This window comes from Dioscorea cayenensis, chromosome 6 (genome assembly GCF_009730915.1).
Source record: "Dioscorea cayenensis subsp. rotundata cultivar TDr96_F1 chromosome 6, TDr96_F1_v2_PseudoChromosome.rev07_lg8_w22 25.fasta, whole genome shotgun sequence".
NCBI classification, from domain to species: domain Eukaryota; kingdom Viridiplantae; phylum Streptophyta; class Magnoliopsida; order Dioscoreales; family Dioscoreaceae; genus Dioscorea; species Dioscorea cayenensis.
Genome location: NC_052476.1, coordinates 393,254 through 411,010, shown reverse-complemented (window position 1 = coordinate 411,010; position 17,757 = coordinate 393,254). Strand labels below are relative to the sequence as shown.

The 17,757-nt window shown below is 34.6% G+C and overlaps 3 protein-coding genes across 3 annotated transcripts; 2 read left to right on the top strand and 1 right to left on the bottom strand.

Moving 5' to 3' along the window:
• Positions 1-185: 185 nt before the first annotated feature.
• Positions 186-12,065, top strand: LOC120263853 (CCAAT/enhancer-binding protein zeta). The gene is made up of 16 exons (XM_039271828.1): positions 186-891; positions 1,492-1,567; positions 1,907-2,026; positions 2,551-2,626; positions 3,695-3,763; positions 3,946-4,026; positions 4,776-4,847; positions 5,565-5,657; positions 7,564-7,734; positions 8,189-8,272; positions 8,396-8,539; positions 9,087-9,176; positions 9,391-9,473; positions 9,554-9,856; positions 10,608-10,845; positions 11,314-12,065. The coding sequence occupies exons 1-16, from the start codon at positions 243-245 to the stop codon at positions 11,947-11,949; spliced, it is 2,985 nt and encodes a 994-aa protein (XP_039127762.1). The 5' UTR covers positions 186-242; the 3' UTR covers positions 11,950-12,065.
• A 51-nt stretch (positions 12,066-12,116) lies between these two features.
• LOC120263855 (NDR1/HIN1-like protein 13) lies at positions 12,117-13,110 on the bottom strand. Its single transcript, XM_039271830.1, has 3 exons — positions 12,510-13,110; positions 12,337-12,430; positions 12,117-12,258 (listed from the first exon to the last, which is right to left on the bottom strand). Exons 1-2 carry the CDS (start codon positions 13,066-13,068, stop codon positions 12,420-12,422), a joined length of 570 nt encoding a protein of 189 aa, XP_039127764.1. The 5' UTR covers positions 13,069-13,110; the 3' UTR covers positions 12,117-12,258; positions 12,337-12,419.
• A 781-nt stretch (positions 13,111-13,891) lies between these two features.
• On the top strand, positions 13,892-15,520 carry LOC120263611 (probable E3 ubiquitin-protein ligase ARI10). Its single transcript, XM_039271575.1, has 3 exons — positions 13,892-14,655; positions 14,744-14,844; positions 15,088-15,520. Exons 1-3 carry the CDS (start codon positions 13,892-13,894, stop codon positions 15,246-15,248), a joined length of 1,026 nt encoding a protein of 341 aa, XP_039127509.1. The 3' UTR covers positions 15,249-15,520.
• The last annotated feature ends 2,237 nt before the right edge of the window (positions 15,521-17,757 follow it).

The window sequence follows — 17,757 nt, the reverse complement described above, 5'->3', positions numbered from 1 at the left end:
AAAAATGAATCTTGTTAAAAGACCAAAATACCCTATGACTACATAAAATGACGATAATGTATAACAACAGTGGTTTCATAGGCCCAATAAGGAAGATTTCTTCGGCCTGAGGCCCAATAAGAGTTCGGATCCGGGTTCTTCTATTGAGTACCCGATCCGAAACCCTACTTAAAACCCTAACCACTTCTCCCCCCTGGAAAGTGGAAACCCCCTCCTTTCTCTTGTTCTTCTGGCCGGAAACAATGGTGGTCTCGAAGCCCAAGAAGCCCCAGCGAACTCCCGAGGATGTAGACATTTTGAAATCCGATGTTGCATCTTTCGCGTCCTCCCTTGGTCTCGCCGCCGGCGACGGTACCTTCGGCGGCTCTGGTTTCGATGACTCCGATTTCCGCAAGTCCGGTCCTATCAAGCCCCAACAATCTGGGAAAAATCTTGAGAAATCCACCGATCTCAATCAGAAATCCGAGGAAAATCATGACATCCCAAGGCCGAAGCCTAAGCCCCATCCTTTAGATGTCGGCCCGTTTACGAATTCAGAGAAGAAGGATTTGCCTAAGCTTCCGCTGATGAAGGCCAGCTTGCTTTCCGGGCAGTGGTACATCGACGCTGATGAGCTTGAAATTAAGGTTCTTGGGGAGGAAGGGAGGAGGAAAGTTCCCGCCTTGGGGATTGACGAGCTGAAGGCATTGGTTGCCAAGAAGAGAGAGGTTGCAGAGGGGTTGATGGAGCAGTATTCGAGGGATTATGATGTGTCAAGGAGGAACAAGGGAGATATGAGGCTTCTGGAAGTGACTGCAAGGTCGGGGACTTCAGCGGATAAGGTTTCGGCTTTCACTTGTCTTGTGGAAGATAATCCCATTGCGAACATGAGGTCTCTGGATGCACTCTTATGTGAGTATTTTTTGTTGAACTCTGTCTAATTTGTGAATGATATTTGTTCTGAACCTTTTAGATGCCCTTTTTTTTTGGGCATGTCAAAGGTGCTGGCTTTCACCTTTTATTTGTTTGTGTGCTTATCTCAGAAGAGTATATGAGACGAGGAAATGGTTAAAGCTTGGGATATTATTTTGTTTTAATGGGCAAAGGCGAGACAAAACAGTTGTACATTATAGACACTGTGCAAAAAGTGTTTTAGTTCATAATCGTTCACAATTTGTCAATTTTTTATTTTATTTTTGTTAATCTAAAACAATTTATGAAAATAAAAATATGGTTCTAGATTTCAAAATTGTCATGTGAAGTAGGAATGATCATTTTTGTTTATGGCATATCACCATTGATGAAGATGGCCCACCTTTTACATGCTTCTACATCTTTTCTTTAGGTTTAACAGGTTTTATCATCTAGATTGACCTTCTTCATTGATGGCCAAGCAATAATTGGAATTTTTGGTATTCATTAGATTGATATTTGTTCTTTGATAATTAATACATGGTTGCATTTGATATTTGCTATCCTTTTATTCTGAATTGGGATTTCCCTCAAATGCAGCAATGGTGACATCAAAGGTTGGGAAACGATATGCATTTACTGGCTTTGAAGCTCTAAGAGAGTTGTTCTTATTGAGGTTTGCATTGTCCCTTTTTCCCCTTAAGCTGTTTTAGCGCATGAATTTCTCATTACATTTGATGCTGTTCATTTTGCAATTTCTAGATCTCCCTTTCCGTCTAAAGGTTTTTTCTGTCATATAGGTGTATTGATATAATATAACTATGGATTCTGCTTTATCTTTGTAATAGTTATTTATCTGAAGAAAAATCTGCTGCCCTATATTGTAATTGTTGCCCTACAAGAACAGCCTTTGGTTAGAAGTTATACTGGTTGCTATTGTAAAACAGCCTAGTCTTTCTGAAACTTTGGCACATTTTTGCTTAATCATACATTTATTTCATTTCCCCATTGTCAGGTTACTACCTGACCGGAAATTGAGAGCCCTGCTGCAACATCCCTTGGATGAATTGCCTGAAACAAAGGATGGTTTCTCCCTTCTACTTTTCTGGTACTGGGAAGAATGTCTGAAGCAAAGGTGTGCTCTATCTATTACTTTTTCAGTGGAAGCAAAGTTTGCATATGTTTGACTGTTTCCTAGATTCATTTTCTATCTATAATTTATGAAAACAGCTAGAAATGACTAAGTATTTCATTTTAGACATAGCTTTCGGGAGTGTACTTTTGGTTGGAGATCACCTCTTTTTTAACCATAATCAATCACTAGATGAGCTGTTTAGATGCACCAAATTAGATTCATTTTGGTCAATGTTTGTTAATGTTATGGGTTTACCATACTTTCCACTTCTTTACTTGTCACCCAAACCTTGTCTCTACGTAGACAACAATCAAAGTTATTGCAATGTGTTAATCCTCTGAGACGATCATAATAAGTCCCTCCTAACTTCCATGCTTGATGCTAGTATATGCCCCTTATTATCATAGAAGCTGCATTGTATTACACATGGTGCTGGGAAACATTGTACGTGTAGTCTGCTTTTGGGAATGATATACATCTGTTGGATTGCTTTGAAGCTATATTTGTTTTGCTATTGCATACAGGTATGAACGGTTTGTTATTGCACTTGAAGAATCCCTAAAGGATATGTTACCCAACCTTAAAGACAAAGCGATGAAGGTTTGTGAATCCTCTTTTTTCTGTATGATAAGTCAACCTATGTCACTCCTATATGATTTTTGACTCAATCCATGTAATATTCCCTCATGCTTTATTCCTGAGGTATAAGGTTGGCTTGCCCATCATAATTATAATTCCCCAAAGGCCTGTTTTTCACTATCATATCAGAATTTCCTCAACAAATGTTTTGATTTATAGCTCTATTCACATACTTTTCTAAGTAGACAAATTGATTGAATAAGGTCTATTGGAAAGACTGGTCAACTTGGTCTTTGCTCTTTATCTTAGTGGAATCTGAAGCATTAAGAACTTCAACCTTCATCTTTAAGTTTTCTTATCATCTCTATCTCTTGTGCTGCTAAAAGTATTGTTCTTCTAGTTTGTAGAACATATTAGTGCTTGTAAAATTAGTTGCTTAAGGCCAAATTATGCACTACTGACCGCTCTCAAGTCTCGTATGTCATCATTGTGTTGTAACTACTCTTTATGCTTTATGAGCATAACTGATGTTGAGATGTGGGGCATTCAGCATCTTCTGTAAGCTGACCTCCTTCCCATATGATAACTCATGTATTTAGTCAGCATAAAAGGTTGAAATTTCCAAGCTCTGTGATTTTCCAAGAGCAGTAAATGTACATTTTCTTTTGACTGATTTTTTTATTATTTTGTGACTGTATGCTTTTACAACGAGGATAAGGGTAGTTGCACCTTGATAAATTTGTAAAATGCTATATGGATGTGATTATGTTCTACTTGATTCTGCTGATCTCTTCATTGTGCTCCACTGATTCATTGTGTTTCACTGCTTTTGATTCCATGATTTTTATAAAGCTCCATCCATCTTGTATTTTCTTCTTAATTTATCATGGGATTGTGGAATCACGGTTTTTTATGTTAGGCTTGTTCATTACTCTCTCTCGATGAATGACTTGTTTGTTATCTACTTTAATCAATTGATGGCTATCAAAATGTCGCAGAGCTAATGTTAAATTTCTTTGTTTGCTCCTAAGACAGTAGTGTTTGTTGTTAAAGACTAATATAGAGCTGGTATTTCATTCTTCTTTGCAGACAGTTTACGTTCTGTTGAAAAGTAAGCCAGAGCAGGAGCGTAAATTACTTGCTGCTCTTGTTAATAAAGTAAGTATCTCCTTCCTGCAACTCCTTGAGGACATTGTTTCACGTGCATTTTGTGTTTTTTATTTTATACATATCCTTTTTGTCTCTATTAAATCTCTCCCCCTTTTAGTGAATAAACGTTTCAAGCCAGCAAATTTGTCTTGTACATTCCATGGTAATAGTGGTATTTTTTGTTTTGGCAGTTAGGGGATCCAGAGAGAAAGGCAGCATCTGGTGCTGCATATCATTTGTCATGCCTTTTATCTGCCCATCCAAACATGAAGGTATTTGAACTTGAACTCACTGTCATCTCCAATGATAGCATAATTGTACTAGTTGTCTTGGTCTATTATGACAAATGGGAAGGACTGTACTGATCATTCTACATGATTGGTCAGTATTGTTTTATTGGTAGGTCATGAATTCTGTCTACTTTCAATAAAAATTCTGTTAAGCGGGGAAATGAGATCTGTCTGTTATTTGGGGGTTAAATAGGCTGCTTGAAGGTGTAATTTGAATTTGACTTTGTCTTCTTTCAATTGCCTTAACTTGCCAGAAAATCGGTTACTTGATATGCTCGGTTAAAGATTTGTTCCTTTAATACATCATCATATAGTGCCATTGCTCTTATGTCTCCCCTTGCTTATTTTAACTCAATGCTCTGATAAAGTTACAATGAGGAGATGGTTGTCTGTGGTGTGAAGATATTCTTCTTCTATTGATGTAGACTGAACAGATCAGATATGAGATATTTAAGTTATGTAGTTACTAGCCATTGATGAACCAATGGTTTGGTATTGGGAGAACGAGTCAGTTTTCTGTTATATTCTTTTCCTAGTTAGGTGATTCTGAATTATTACGGTGTAAACTCCTTTTTAGCTCACTTTTGATTTTATTGAGTTACTTCTGTAAAATGAAAGTGGACAAATTTGTGACTGTGATAAATTTATTTACTGTTCATGGTGTTCTTCAGTTCTTCTTGAGTTTCCAATATCTTATTTTCACTTATATGTATGTTCTTTAATTGCCGTAGGCAGTGGTGATTGATGAAGTTGATTCTTTTATATTTCGACCACATATAGGTTTGCGAGCAAAATATCAAGCTGTAAGTTGAGGTCATTTTTACTGAGCTTTGTTTTGAAATTAATTACTATCATGGAATGTGTTCATATATCAATTTCTGTTATTTTCACTATTACTAATTTTGTTAATTTTTGATTTTACATTTTGTGCTCATAAGCGTTCGATGGTATTAAAGAAGCATTGCTTGTTTTAATCTTGGATGTTACCTTTTGATGGATGGACTTAAATTCTTCTCTTTCTCTTCCTTTTCATATGGTCCAGAATTTTTGAAGATTGGGTTAGTCGTATTTGAGGGAGTCCTTTGCCTAGAGTGTTTTGCCCTGACCTGTTTGTGACATTTTGAAGAATTTATAACCTGGTTAGATTGTTTTGGCATGAGTGCAGTTGTTTTTGCAAAACAGGTGTAATGCTGCCAAATTTGAGTTCTTCTTCAAGTCATTATTTGTTGATGCTTTTCTAAAAGAAGGCATTGCATCATTCTTGTTAGAGAACAAACCTTGAATTGAATGACAAGTGATGCCTGGGTTGAGGTTCAGTTTTGTTTATCCTTGGTTCAAAGTCAGGAATTTGAATATTACTTCAGGGTAGCTTTTGGTGATATTTTTTAACTGTAATATTTTTTGTTATATGCCATGAATGCCATTTTTTTTTAATTACTTTCTTGTTCATTATAATTTAATATTTTTTCTATTGATCTAAGATTTTTTTTACTTCTGATGTTGTGTACATGGTTCTTCAGGTAAACTTTTTGAGTCAAATTTTACTGAGTAGTAAAGGAGATGGACCCAAGGTAGCAAAACGTCTTTTGGATGTATACTTTGCACTTTTCAAGGTAAAATTCTTAATTCTATAATTTGTGATTGCTTAGTATTATTTATTGTATTATTTTGATTTGCACATAATGCTATGAGGATAAGTTGTTTAAGCGGAGAAATTGTATTGATATATGTTTCCTCTTCTTTTTATGCCATTTTCCCCATAGTGTTTTGTTTGGTATGAGCATTGTAGTTCATGGTAATATACTAATATTGCATTGCCTTGGATGTTCCTCAATACCTTTTGATCTAAGTATGTTGATGTATACCTTTATGCATCAATACCTATTCCTTCATTTCTTTTGTCTAGTCATCCTCATCAATACCTTTGGTACTTTGTTGTGTGATTTTTATAACTTAAGTATATGCTTTCGTAAACAAGTAATATAATGATAAGAGAGTGTTGCCCCACGAGGATTGAGTTTATTAATTACCAAAATTACTAACCTTAATTCTACTTGATTAATGAGATTGAAAAGATTTAATTTAGAAAATCTAATTCAAAGACTAGAGAGATAGTTAGATGAAGAGAAATCAATATTTGGAGATTTTAGAGTTTCCGAGTTCACCTAGACTAATTCCACCTAGATCATCAAGTTCAATTAATCAATGTTTATTTCTTATGTTGTCATCAAATTTCCCTAAATTACCTATTGATCTTTCTCAAGCATCAATAGCATTTTCCATTAGATAAGTTAACATCATCTTTGAGATAACTATGAATCTATAGAACTCATTAAAGTCTAGAAATTTATAATGATGTATACAATCTCATAAATATCTCTATCTTATGGTGATCGTATGATATTTCAATCAAGACCTAATTCAATTATCACCTTTCGGTCTCAAATCGAATTACTAATCATGCAATTGGTGATAAAGCAATCACAAACATTAAGCATAGATTAAAATATCCAACATAATCTTGAAACAAGCATTAATTAAATTAAACAAAGATGAATCTAGGTTTCCATAATCTGGCTACATTGTAGCTCTAGAAAAGATATTTAGAACATGATAATTGCAAAGCTCAATATATTAATAAGGTTCATAATCAAATAAGCAAAGGATAACTAAAACTAAAGCTTGGCAATGAATCCTCGCCAAATCTTCGCTCCCGGCCTTTTGATCTCCAAAATTCTCCTCCTTTTTGTCTCAAACCCTAGCTCCTTTTATAACTTGAAATCGGGGTAGTGCCTAGGTGCCAAAGCGTGTAGCGCCTAGGTGCTATAATTTATGTTTTGCACTTCTTACTATTGTATCGCCTAGGCGCTAGATTTTCTGTTTTTCTTGTTCACTCTTTATTAAAATTTGATCCTCTTTTCTCCAATTTTTGGGCTTTTGACGCATTCTTCCTTCAAATCATTCTCTTTCTTTCCCACAATGCAATAGCAATAAGATTAGGAATAAAATTGGTTCAAAATAATTCACATTTAATTCATCATGAGTTAGAGAAAGTCTATATATTGAGTGCAAATTATACTCATCATACTTCTGCATTTCACCTACCAGTGCAGTCTTCAACGCACTAAAACAATATCCTACGACCTTTTGAACTATGTTAATGTGGCCTTTTCCATCCTCACTGCAGGCACGAGTAATGTAATCATGGAATTTCTTTATTTTCTAGCTTGACAAGTGAAAATTGACCGAGTCAAGACCTCTAGAACCTCCAAACTTTTAAGCCAAATTCGCTGCCAGTTGTAACTTTTCCAGTAATGTTTCCTATGAAAATTTTCACTGTTTGAACTAATTTGAAGCCAAGGATTGTGAATGCTTATATTATTATTCTGCTGAGTTGCTTTTTCTTCTTGTTGGAACCAATGTAGATGTATTGAATATTGTTGGTTTCTTTTTTACCTAGCTAAACTTGTTTATACAAATTTACACCATAAGATATTTTCAATGAGCTTGTCATCGCAGGTGCTGATTTCAGATGCTCGTAGTGTTGATAATAGAAGTGGTGCGAAAGGTAGTAAGAAGGGAAATGAAAAAGGGAAACTGAACAAGAAAAAGACTAGCTCGCTTCATGATAATAAAGGACCTATTGAGTCCATTGAAATGGATTCTCGGCTTCTTTCTGCTCTGCTAACTGTAAGTAATTTCTATTATTTAAAACATCAATGTTTTAAGAAATGTTGAAGATGTGTATCTCCCTGGGTGTTTCGATCAATAGTCACTATTAGCTAAAATTATGTATTTTCTATTTCTCCAGGGGATTTAGTTATGCAGTTTGGCATCTATTTGTGGGCACCACTTTTACTTTAGTTATTATATATAGCATAATGGCATTATGCCGGGTCTATGACTCTATGCACCCATCTCTTTTCACAAATTTTTTCCTTATTATCCCCCTTGTCGTTGAGACATAATAAGTTAATAACTATATTGAGGCTAGCTATAATGCTTTATAGTATTTGCATATGAAGATTTCTCCTTGAAAGTTGATTGGTCTTTTATAGTTTTATTATTATCCATTGAACTTTAATTTAGCATCTTTTAATGGAATCGGTAATACTACCCTGGATCCCCTTCTATCTTTATGCAGGGAGTAAACAGAGCGTTTCCATATGTCACAAGTGATGAGGCTGATGATATTTTAGAGGTTCAAATGCCAATACTTTTCAAGTTGGTGAGTGCATATTTCAGATGTACTTTTAATTACCATTAGAACTAACTTTGTTATTATGTTTAACTACCACTAACCTTGAGGTTGTTAAAGTTTCTCAAGTCAAATTAAATTCTTCACATGCAGGTCCATGCTGAGAATTTCAATGTAGGGGTTCAATCCTTGATGCTTTTGTATCAGATCTCATCAAGAAATCAGATTCTTAGTGACCGGTTTTATCGTGCATTGTATTCAAAACTATTAACTCCCGCTGCTCTAAATTCCTCCAAGGTATTTTTTTCTCTACTTTCTGAGTATATTTGGGGTTTCTGTTGTTGCCATTATTCTAATCTATTCTGCGTTATTAAAGGGAACCAAACATTCTAAGCAAGATGCAAATTTTATACATATGTTGAAGGGATGTATAATTGAAGAAATTAAGATTTATTTTGAAAAGGTCCAAAGAGACCAATGTTGGTGAACTGATAATTACAGAGCAAACAGTGTTGACATTCCTGTGGACAAATTGTAAACATGGTCTTCGAAAGTTGATTGATAATTTAAGATATAGCATTGTGCTGCTATTGGGTCCACTCATGTCATCTTGTTAAGCATCTTGATGTACCCAAATTCAATTTCTGGGTGTTTTAAACCTTTACAAGCCATAGTTTGTTGGATGCCTTCTATTTTCCAGCATGATGCTTTCACAGCCGTTTTGCTAGCTTAACTCTATTGTGAATATATCTTTAAGTTGTTTGATTATTAACTGCCTTCCTTCTGTTTTTTTTTTTCCATGCATCTAAGCAATTTATTTGTAACTTTTGTTTTTATTGTCCAGCCAGAAATGTTTCTTGGTCTACTGTTCAAAGCTATGAAGAATGATGTAAATCTGAAACGGGTATCTGCCTTCTCAAAACGGCTGCTGCAGGTTAGTTACAGGAAATATTTTGTTGACTCATGTTCTTATTTAACAAATATACATTTGTCGCTCTACATAATATGATCTTGCACTTATATGCATTGATATATATATATTGTGGTCATATGTCCCAACCACCTATTTTATTGAATAGCATGCCATCTGCAAGAGCTTTAAGTTTGATCTCTTGACAGCATTAGCATTTAAAAATTTATCTTCATAGGTTTCTCTTCAGCGACCTGCTCAATATGCTTGTGGATGTTTATTCTTACTATCTGAGGTTCTGAAAGCAAAACCTCCTTTGTGGTATGTTATTCTAAACATCAGAACTAATTCTGAACTTGAATTTTTTAGTTTGTAATGCTCCAAGTGTTTGCATCCAACAGGAGTATGGCACTACAAAATGAGTCTGTAGATGATGACCTTGAGCACTTTGTGGATATCATAGAAGAGCCTCAGAATTCTTCAGCCGTTCCTTCAAGTAAAACACCAGGGAGTTCTGGTGCTCATGCTGCTGCATTTGATAGTGTAAAACCTCCAGCGTCTTATGCTTGTGTTCATGATGATTCCGATGGAGAAGACCATGTGAATGATGGAACGCAATTCCAATCTGGTTATGCTAACAAAGGACCTGGTCAGGAATCTTCTGCTGTAGGATATGATCCACGCCATAGGGAACCTTCTTACTGGTATTTCTTACATTTAAAATCACTCATAATGGCATTTAATAATTAAACACATCTATCCATTTATTTTTTTGTCTGGTTTGTTTAGATTTAAAGAATAACATCTGCAATTAAAAAAAAGTGTCATGGAGGTTGTTCATGTGCTTGCATTAGAAAGCTGCTCTTTTTTTATAGTATGCCAATGAGGGACTGAAAATGTGTCCCTGAAACCTAGTAGTCATCTTTCTCTGTTAATAATCTAAGGTTTACTTTGCATTTAATTAGTAATGTGTCTTGAAACCTTTTTATCATTGGCTTTCTTTTACTTAAGCCCCTTTTTTATGGTCAAATGCTGGTAGCTCAGTTATCATGTTTGCAGTGAACTCATGTTTTCTAGGCTGAAGTAGTGTTTGAGAGTCTGCAAGACTGCTTATTAGTTGGATTTCTTTATACAAGATGCATACTAATGCTTGTTCGTCCCATAATTCAATAAAGATAAGTTGTCCATCCAATTAGCTGTTAACATCTGCTTTTTTCTTTTTTTGGAAATGAGTGTTTTGTACCTTGGCCTGCTTGAAATTACCAGTGTAAGTTTTAAGACAATTCATTGTAATGCAATTGTCATCTAGTTAAATTGTTAATTGTGTACCAATACAAATAAATGGTTCATGTCAAGCACTGCTCTGTTTTTTTCTTTTCATGTATCAAAGTTTGTGTCTTCATCGATCATAACATATGAAACTGGCATGTTTACTTTCTTCTTTGCTTCTGGTAGTAATGCAGACCGAACGAGTTGGTGGGAGTTAACAACTTTAGCTGCACATGTACATCCATCTGTTGCGACTATGGCTCGTACTTTACTATCTGGGGCAACCATTGTTTACAATGGTGACCCCTTAAATGATCTCTCACTTGGTGCATTTCTTGACAAGTTCATGGAGAAGAAACCAAAGGCAAGCCGGAGAGCAGAGGGCAAATGGCATGGTGGATCCCAGATTGCACCTGCAAAAAAGGTTTGTTACATGTGCTAGACTCTCTCGCCACTTCAACAGTTCACTGCTGCTTTATGGTTTCTGGTTGTCATTGTTTACATGATCTTATCTATATATATAATATAATAGTATATTCATTTATTCATCTTGGTTTTCACATCAAATTTGCCCATCCTTTGATGCCATTCATGGTTGAAAGTTTTTATCATTCTATTTGTAGATGACAATGAATTGTATCAATTGAGATACAATTCATCATCATTTCTTCAATTACTTTCTTAGGCATTTTTTTCTAATGTACTATTTTCAGTTTCTCATCTCATTATGTACTATATTATAAATTATGCAATTCTTTGGTGCTCGGTGAATTTGCTTGCATTGAGCTGGCCTCATGGCTTGCTTTTTTTAGAAGACATTGACCGTGCCTCTCACTACCCTATAGTGCTTACTGGATATATATATATATATATATATATTTTTTTTTTGCAGCTTGACACAAATCATCGTTTGATTGGGGATGAGATCCTACAGCTAGCAGAGGAAGATGTGCCCCCAGAAGATGTTGTCTTCCATAGGTTCTACATGAACAAAACGACTTCATCTAAGAAGCCCAAGGCAAAGAAGAAGAAGGCTTCAGAGGATGAAGATGCTGACGACCTGTTGCCAGACATCAACGATGACAGTGAGGAAGAGGAAATTGATAACATGTTGGGCTCTGGAAAAGTTCCCATGGATGATGAAACTGAAGGTTATGATTATGATGACCTTGACAAATTTGCTGATGATGATGATGCTTTACTTGGAAATGGTAGTGACACAGAAGTCGCAGATGCTCATACTCTGGAAAAGCATCCTAAAGAACAAATACATGGGGATGATGAAGACGGTGAAGATTTTGATGATGTCTTGGGTGTAGATAATGGTGATAGTGATGATGATGGTGATGGCGATGATGATGATGATGAAAGTATCATAGTCAAGAAGTCCAAGCAGGTTGGTAAGAAGCGGAAACACGAGAAAAAAACTCGACCTTCTCCATTCGCCAGCGCAGAAGAATTTGAGCATCTGATGGCCGATAAAGAGAAGAAAGCCAGAAAGCTTAAGAAAAATAAGAAGTCACACTGAGCATTCTTTGCCGACCTCGTTTGAATTTGTATTTCTTGTGTTAAACAGCACAGTTTTGGCCTTGTACACAACTAGACACATTGTTGCTCTCTTTATTTATTGGAAGCTTGTCATTCTGTTATGGTACATAAATTGCTACATTTGTTTGAATGATGCAGGGCTGGGTACAATTACACAAATTCCTGATCTCGTTCAAATAATCAGAAATCAAGAACTATCAACATAGAGCTCCTGTTTTGATCTTTTTTATATACAGAGAGCCACAGAGCATTTCTGTGTTATATGTGGGAAACTGGAGAGAAGTATAGTCTGCAATGCATTACAAATCCAAATTCAGACTGTTAAACTAATCTGATTAAAAATCCTGATATAGTCTGCCAAGCATACCTTGTGTGACTTAAGTACTCCAATTGCTTCTTTACTGAATGCAAGGCCAAACACCACCATCATACTCAATGCATACCCTGCAATCAAGATAAACCTGCAGAAAGAGCAACATGTTCAAAAGCATCAATTAGAAGAAGAAGAAGTTTGAGTTGCAGGAAAAGTTCAAGGTGAACCTTTAATAGTTAGCAGAGGGAAGTTCAAGGCATGAGGCTGAGCTTGAATTATACCAAATATATGTATTTCACCATTGATTGTACCATTAGAAGATAGAGCTATTCCATTGATGAGTTTACTGACTTCCCATGGCTGGAATGAGACCTGCACTTGAACTGTCACATTCCTGCTTCTCAGAGGCTGGTAGAACACCGGAACTTGGATAACACCAAAGGCTTCATGGTCATATAGAATTGCAAGCTCTGATGGATTATACCGTATTCCAAGCTTATTCGGGTTTTCGGTCACAAGTAGTACATAGGCAAGTGATGAAGAAGCATTGAGTTGTTGGCTAGAATTTACATCCAAGTTGAATGACTGAAAACTTATTGAGTGGAGATGGAATTGGGGTTGTTTTGGTCTGATGACAAAGACTAATATGATAAGAATGATCACAACCAGTGCTTTTAAGCTGAGGAGGATTAGTATGAAGAAACAGCAACATCTTGTAAAGCTTGTGGATGATTCATGGGGCTGATTCTTAAGACTTGGTTCTTCATTCTTCTCAAATGAATTCATTCTCCTCCCTCCTCTTGCTACTTGAACTCATTTCATTATGTAATGATGATGTCTGATCAGAAACATTATAGAGTGTTAACATGAAGGTCCTTTTGTCTTTAAAAGTATACTTTTGGTTTGTGCAACAAGGAGGGAAATGGATTATTTTCCTTGTTGTGAAGCATTCTTTATTATTATTATTATTATTATTATTATTATTATTATTATTAATTAAAAAAAAGGTAAATTTTGTACTTTGATTCCTTCCTTAAAAGCTGCCAAAGAAGTTTGCTTTTTGTGAAGTATCTCCCCAAGAGTTAAGTTCCTTGTTTTTATTTATTAATATCACTTTTTTTAAAAATTTCCTGTATCAGTAATTCATAATTTAAAAATCAAAATTTTTTTAACTTATATTATGATTTATCTATTTTTTAAATAATTATTTTTTTATTTGGAGGAAGATAATCAATTTATAAGTTAAAAATAGACAGATGGAATTTGAGGATTATTTTTATGATAATTTTTGTATTTTTAAAAATAACTACAAAATTATATAGTGTTAAGATCAAAATTTCCGCATGATAAATTGTGGTTTATCTTTTGTTTTTTCATGATAAATTATGGTTATCTTTTGTTTAAAAAAATAAAAAAATATCCACATCATACAAATCACCGTAAATTGTGCGTCAAGATTAGGATGTGACAAATCAAAATCTCAACAGTCTTATCCTCCATCCAAAAATAAATAAATAAAAACCAGAATAAAACAATAAAATTGAAACATAATAAGCTCATCATACATCATTATATTGATCACTTTGCACAATATTATTTTTTCTCCATCATGAATCAAAAGAGCTTCAACAGCCTCCTCATGAAAAGAAAATCCTCTTCAATTGTCTACCTCGGAGACCAGTACCACAGTTCACGTAAATCACAATCCATACTTGTGCCAAGCCAATCATCATCAACATCATCATCAACATCAACATCATCATCAACACCTTCTTCTTCTTATGTAATTGTGCCTCCAGAGATGAAACATACATATTACTGCAACATATGCATGGAAGAGAAGCAAAACCATGAAATGTTCAATAAGATGGCTTGTGAACACAGTTACTGCATGAACTGCATAAGCTCGTTCATCACTGTATGTCTGCATGATCATGGGATGCTGCATTTAAAGTGTCCAGAACCATCATGCAAAGATGGAGTCTTAGATCCAGAGATTTGCAAAGAGATACTGCCTAAAAAAATATATTCAAGGTGGCTTGATGCATTGTGTGAGGCTTCATTCCCAGAATCATTGAAGCTCTACTGTCCATTCAATGATTGCTCTGCTTTGTTGGTATGGTCTGATGATGATGATGTTGATGAAGAAGAGAGATGTGTTTATAATGTCTGTCCACATTGCAATAGAGAGTTTTGTATTAAATGCAGAGTTGCTTGGCATTCTAAGTTTACTTGTGAAGAATATAAGAAATTTTGTAAAGACACTGAGGATGTGGTTTTTGTGAAGATGGCTATCAATCGTGGCTGGAAAAGGTGTCCAAATTGCTCTTTTTATGTGCAAAAGTCTTCTGGTTGTTCTAATATTCAATGCAGGTGAGCAACTATATATATATATATATATATGTCACCATTATTTATTCATTTATAAATATATAAATATATATATTTTATGAATTTGCAGGTGTAAGTGCGCGTTTTGCTATTCATGTGGAAGCAAGTTGATTGGAGGAGGCCATAATTTCTCCGGATGCGTCAAGAACAATAGAAATCTATCGCCAAATGGTTTGTTTGGCTTCTCTACCTTTTAATTTGCTGGATTTTTGTGATAAGAAATATATATATATATATAAATTTTAAGTTGATTGTTTGATCTTTAAAGTTCTTCCAATATCTCAGCATATTTCTTTTAGATAATTCTTAGTTTTTTATTTAATATATATATATATATTTATTTATAAATATTAAAAAAAAAAAGAGAAAAACACAAGTAATTTATTTATATAACTGGTGGGGTGGTATTGGCAGTGACATTGACGATTCCGGCGGCGACCACACGCGAGCAGCGAGATCGAGATCGACTCCCCCAGCTTAGGCTTAGGCTTAGGCTTAGGCTTAGGCTTAGGCAGTGTCCCTCCTATTTACCGACGTGGCGGCGGCAACCACTTACACTGGACCACCACCTTTGACCGCGGCGCAACAAACGAGCAGTTCTTTTATCCCCACGCCATTCCTTTTCATCCTGCTGCTGTTAGTGCTGGTGTTGGTGCTACCATGTGGCCCATGTTCATCCCGACGCCTGGATTTTATCCCAATCCCATTGATCGGAGAACATTTGACTACAGCCCTTACAAATTTTGGGGAGGCCTCAGCAGCCCCTCCGCTGAGAACCGCACGTCAAGAAACGGCCAGATTGGACCCTCCTTTAAATTCTACCCTACCACCAATTAAAAATATTTTTTGGTTTTTTTTTTTTTACTTTTTAAGATGATATATCTTCTTCTAGGTTTTGCTTCAATTTTAGTTCAAGTATAATTTTTTTCAAAGCAACACAAAAAGGGTTTGAGATCAAGAATCAATTTTTTTCTCAATTTAATTAAAGAGTCATGACTGAAAAATAAAATAAAATAATTAATGCTGTTAAAGTGGATTGACGACATTATCCACATTGAATGACTAACTGATATCATTAATTTCAATCAAAAAAATTATCATATGATCAATCTAGAAGAACATGAAGATCAAATATAGCTTGTGTTTTGTGGTTGATTCAACATTAATTGACTGATCATATGAGAGAATCTGCATGTGTTTCTGATGAATGAATTCCTGTGCGCAGGTAATTTATTAGTCACTACTGTTAACTAATAATTAACAAATAAGCTACTTAGGAATACATGCCTACCATACCTAATTAAGTTTCCAGTACGTACACCTGCATGTTCAACAAGAGTACGTGTGCCCACTGAAGAGTTTAATTAGCCCATCCAATGTGCCCCTAATTAATTAGTTTCCAAGATCTTTTCCACACTGCTAATTGGTTCCCACAAGCAACATAAAGTTATCATTGAGTTGCAGTACTGAATTAAGAGTTTACACACAATATATACAAAATATAATGCTCAAGAAGATCAAATTAAAGGGTAATTAAGGTCCAACAATATATGGCATATACAAACGATTGATCGTGAAACTTGGACAGTGGTAACACACTGATAGCATGCATGCCATATCAAGAAAAAGTTCTTATTTTTTGGTGGGTACGTAATTGCACTACGATTCGATCATGATATAGGATCAGTAATTATTTAATATGTTTGAAGTTCAGCAAAAATCTCCAAAATAAATCATCAATACTAAAGAATCATTGATTGTGAGTAATGGTCGTACACGGGTGGTCCCGGCGCATATGTTTGCACGGGCTCTACCCCAACTTGCTCAATGGAGACTTGTGCACGTCTTTCTTAACGGCCAGAACAACGGTCTCTTTCATTTTTCAGTCCAAATGCTGTAGAACCAAGTTGCCACAACTCTCAATTCAATTGAATCACAATGAATCATCACTAGCACCTTTATATATATATATATATATATATATATATATAAAACAATTATTAAAAAAAACCAAGAAAAAAAAAATCACCATGAACGTGGGCTTGTTGGGCTGTTTCAACTGTATGGGATGGGCTGATTCCAGGCCCACTTCACTATGCTGCATGGTTTGATTTTTTTTTTTATTAAATACTAAATATGAAAGGCAATATATTAATCTTCATACTTATATCAGCTTAAATTAATATAAAAAAATATTTTGTATTAAATAATAAATAATTTTATTATATTAATTTAAATCAATACTAATTATTACAGCAACTAAAATACAATTAATCTTGACCAATGTATTTTATTTATTTATTTAATGAAAATTTATCTTTTAAAACCTGCATTATGAAAACCTTATTGTATATCGTCATAATCTTCATGCATTTTATTTTACATACATTTGATATATAAGTTAATGACGTGGAAATATGTTATATAAATTCAAAGGTCTTATATGAGTTGGAATCATGTGAGCTAAAAAACAATAATAGCATTTGATAGTTTCTTAATATGGATAAATAATATGACATTTTATAAATGTTCATTCATAAGTCAACATATAAGTTCCATTTTGGCCTGTCCTTTGTGATCCTATTTCATCATATATATATATATATATATATATCATCATCATAAAAAAAAACAGTTGAAAAGGCGAGAGAAGCAGCCGTGTGGGACATGGCTTCTACATCCCCAAGAAATTACAATTATAGACTATAATAAATTCAAGTGTTGAAATTTTGCCGGCTACTTAGAACCAAAAATAGGGAACTTAATTACAATTGGATTATTTTAGCAATCAAATTAGTCTTGAATATGATATTGTATTATACTTTTAACCATCATTATTATTTGCACTTTCTAAAAACGAATCAAATTCATTAAAAAAAAAAAAGAGGGTGTAATATTCTATAGGGATCTGTGAATGCACACTGACACAAACACAAAACATTATAAGTAAAAAAAAAAGGATTAAATAATTAAGTCAAAATTTAGATACTCATGTGCTTCTCAAAGGCACTTCAAAACAAGTGCAAGCTTTTAACTTAGCACTAATCACCATAAACATATTAAATTAAGATTTTGATTTATTTG

Excerpts from the sequence above, each read along its gene's own strand:
- LOC120263611 (XM_039271575.1), top strand. The coding sequence starts at position 13,892 with ATGAATCAAAAGAGCTTCAACAGCCTCCTCATGAAAAGAAAATCCTCT. Across the intron at positions 14,656-14,743 it reads TGTTCTAATATTCAATGCAG|GTGTAAGTGCGCGTTTTGCT; the intron begins GTGAGCAACTAT and ends ATGAATTTGCAG. Across the intron at positions 14,845-15,087 it reads TAGAAATCTATCGCCAAATG|TGACATTGACGATTCCGGCG; the intron begins GTTTGTTTGGCT and ends TGGTATTGGCAG.
- LOC120263855 (XM_039271830.1), bottom strand. The coding sequence starts at position 13,068 with ATGAATTCATTTGAGAAGAATGAAGAACCAAGTCTTAAGAATCAGCCC.
- LOC120263853 (XM_039271828.1), top strand. The coding sequence starts at position 243 with ATGGTGGTCTCGAAGCCCAAGAAGCCCCAGCGAACTCCCGAGGATGTA. Across the intron at positions 4,848-5,564 it reads TGCGAGCAAAATATCAAGCT|GTAAACTTTTTGAGTCAAAT; the intron begins GTAAGTTGAGGT and ends ATGGTTCTTCAG. Across the intron at positions 9,474-9,553 it reads AAAGCAAAACCTCCTTTGTG|GAGTATGGCACTACAAAATG; the intron begins GTATGTTATTCT and ends TGCATCCAACAG.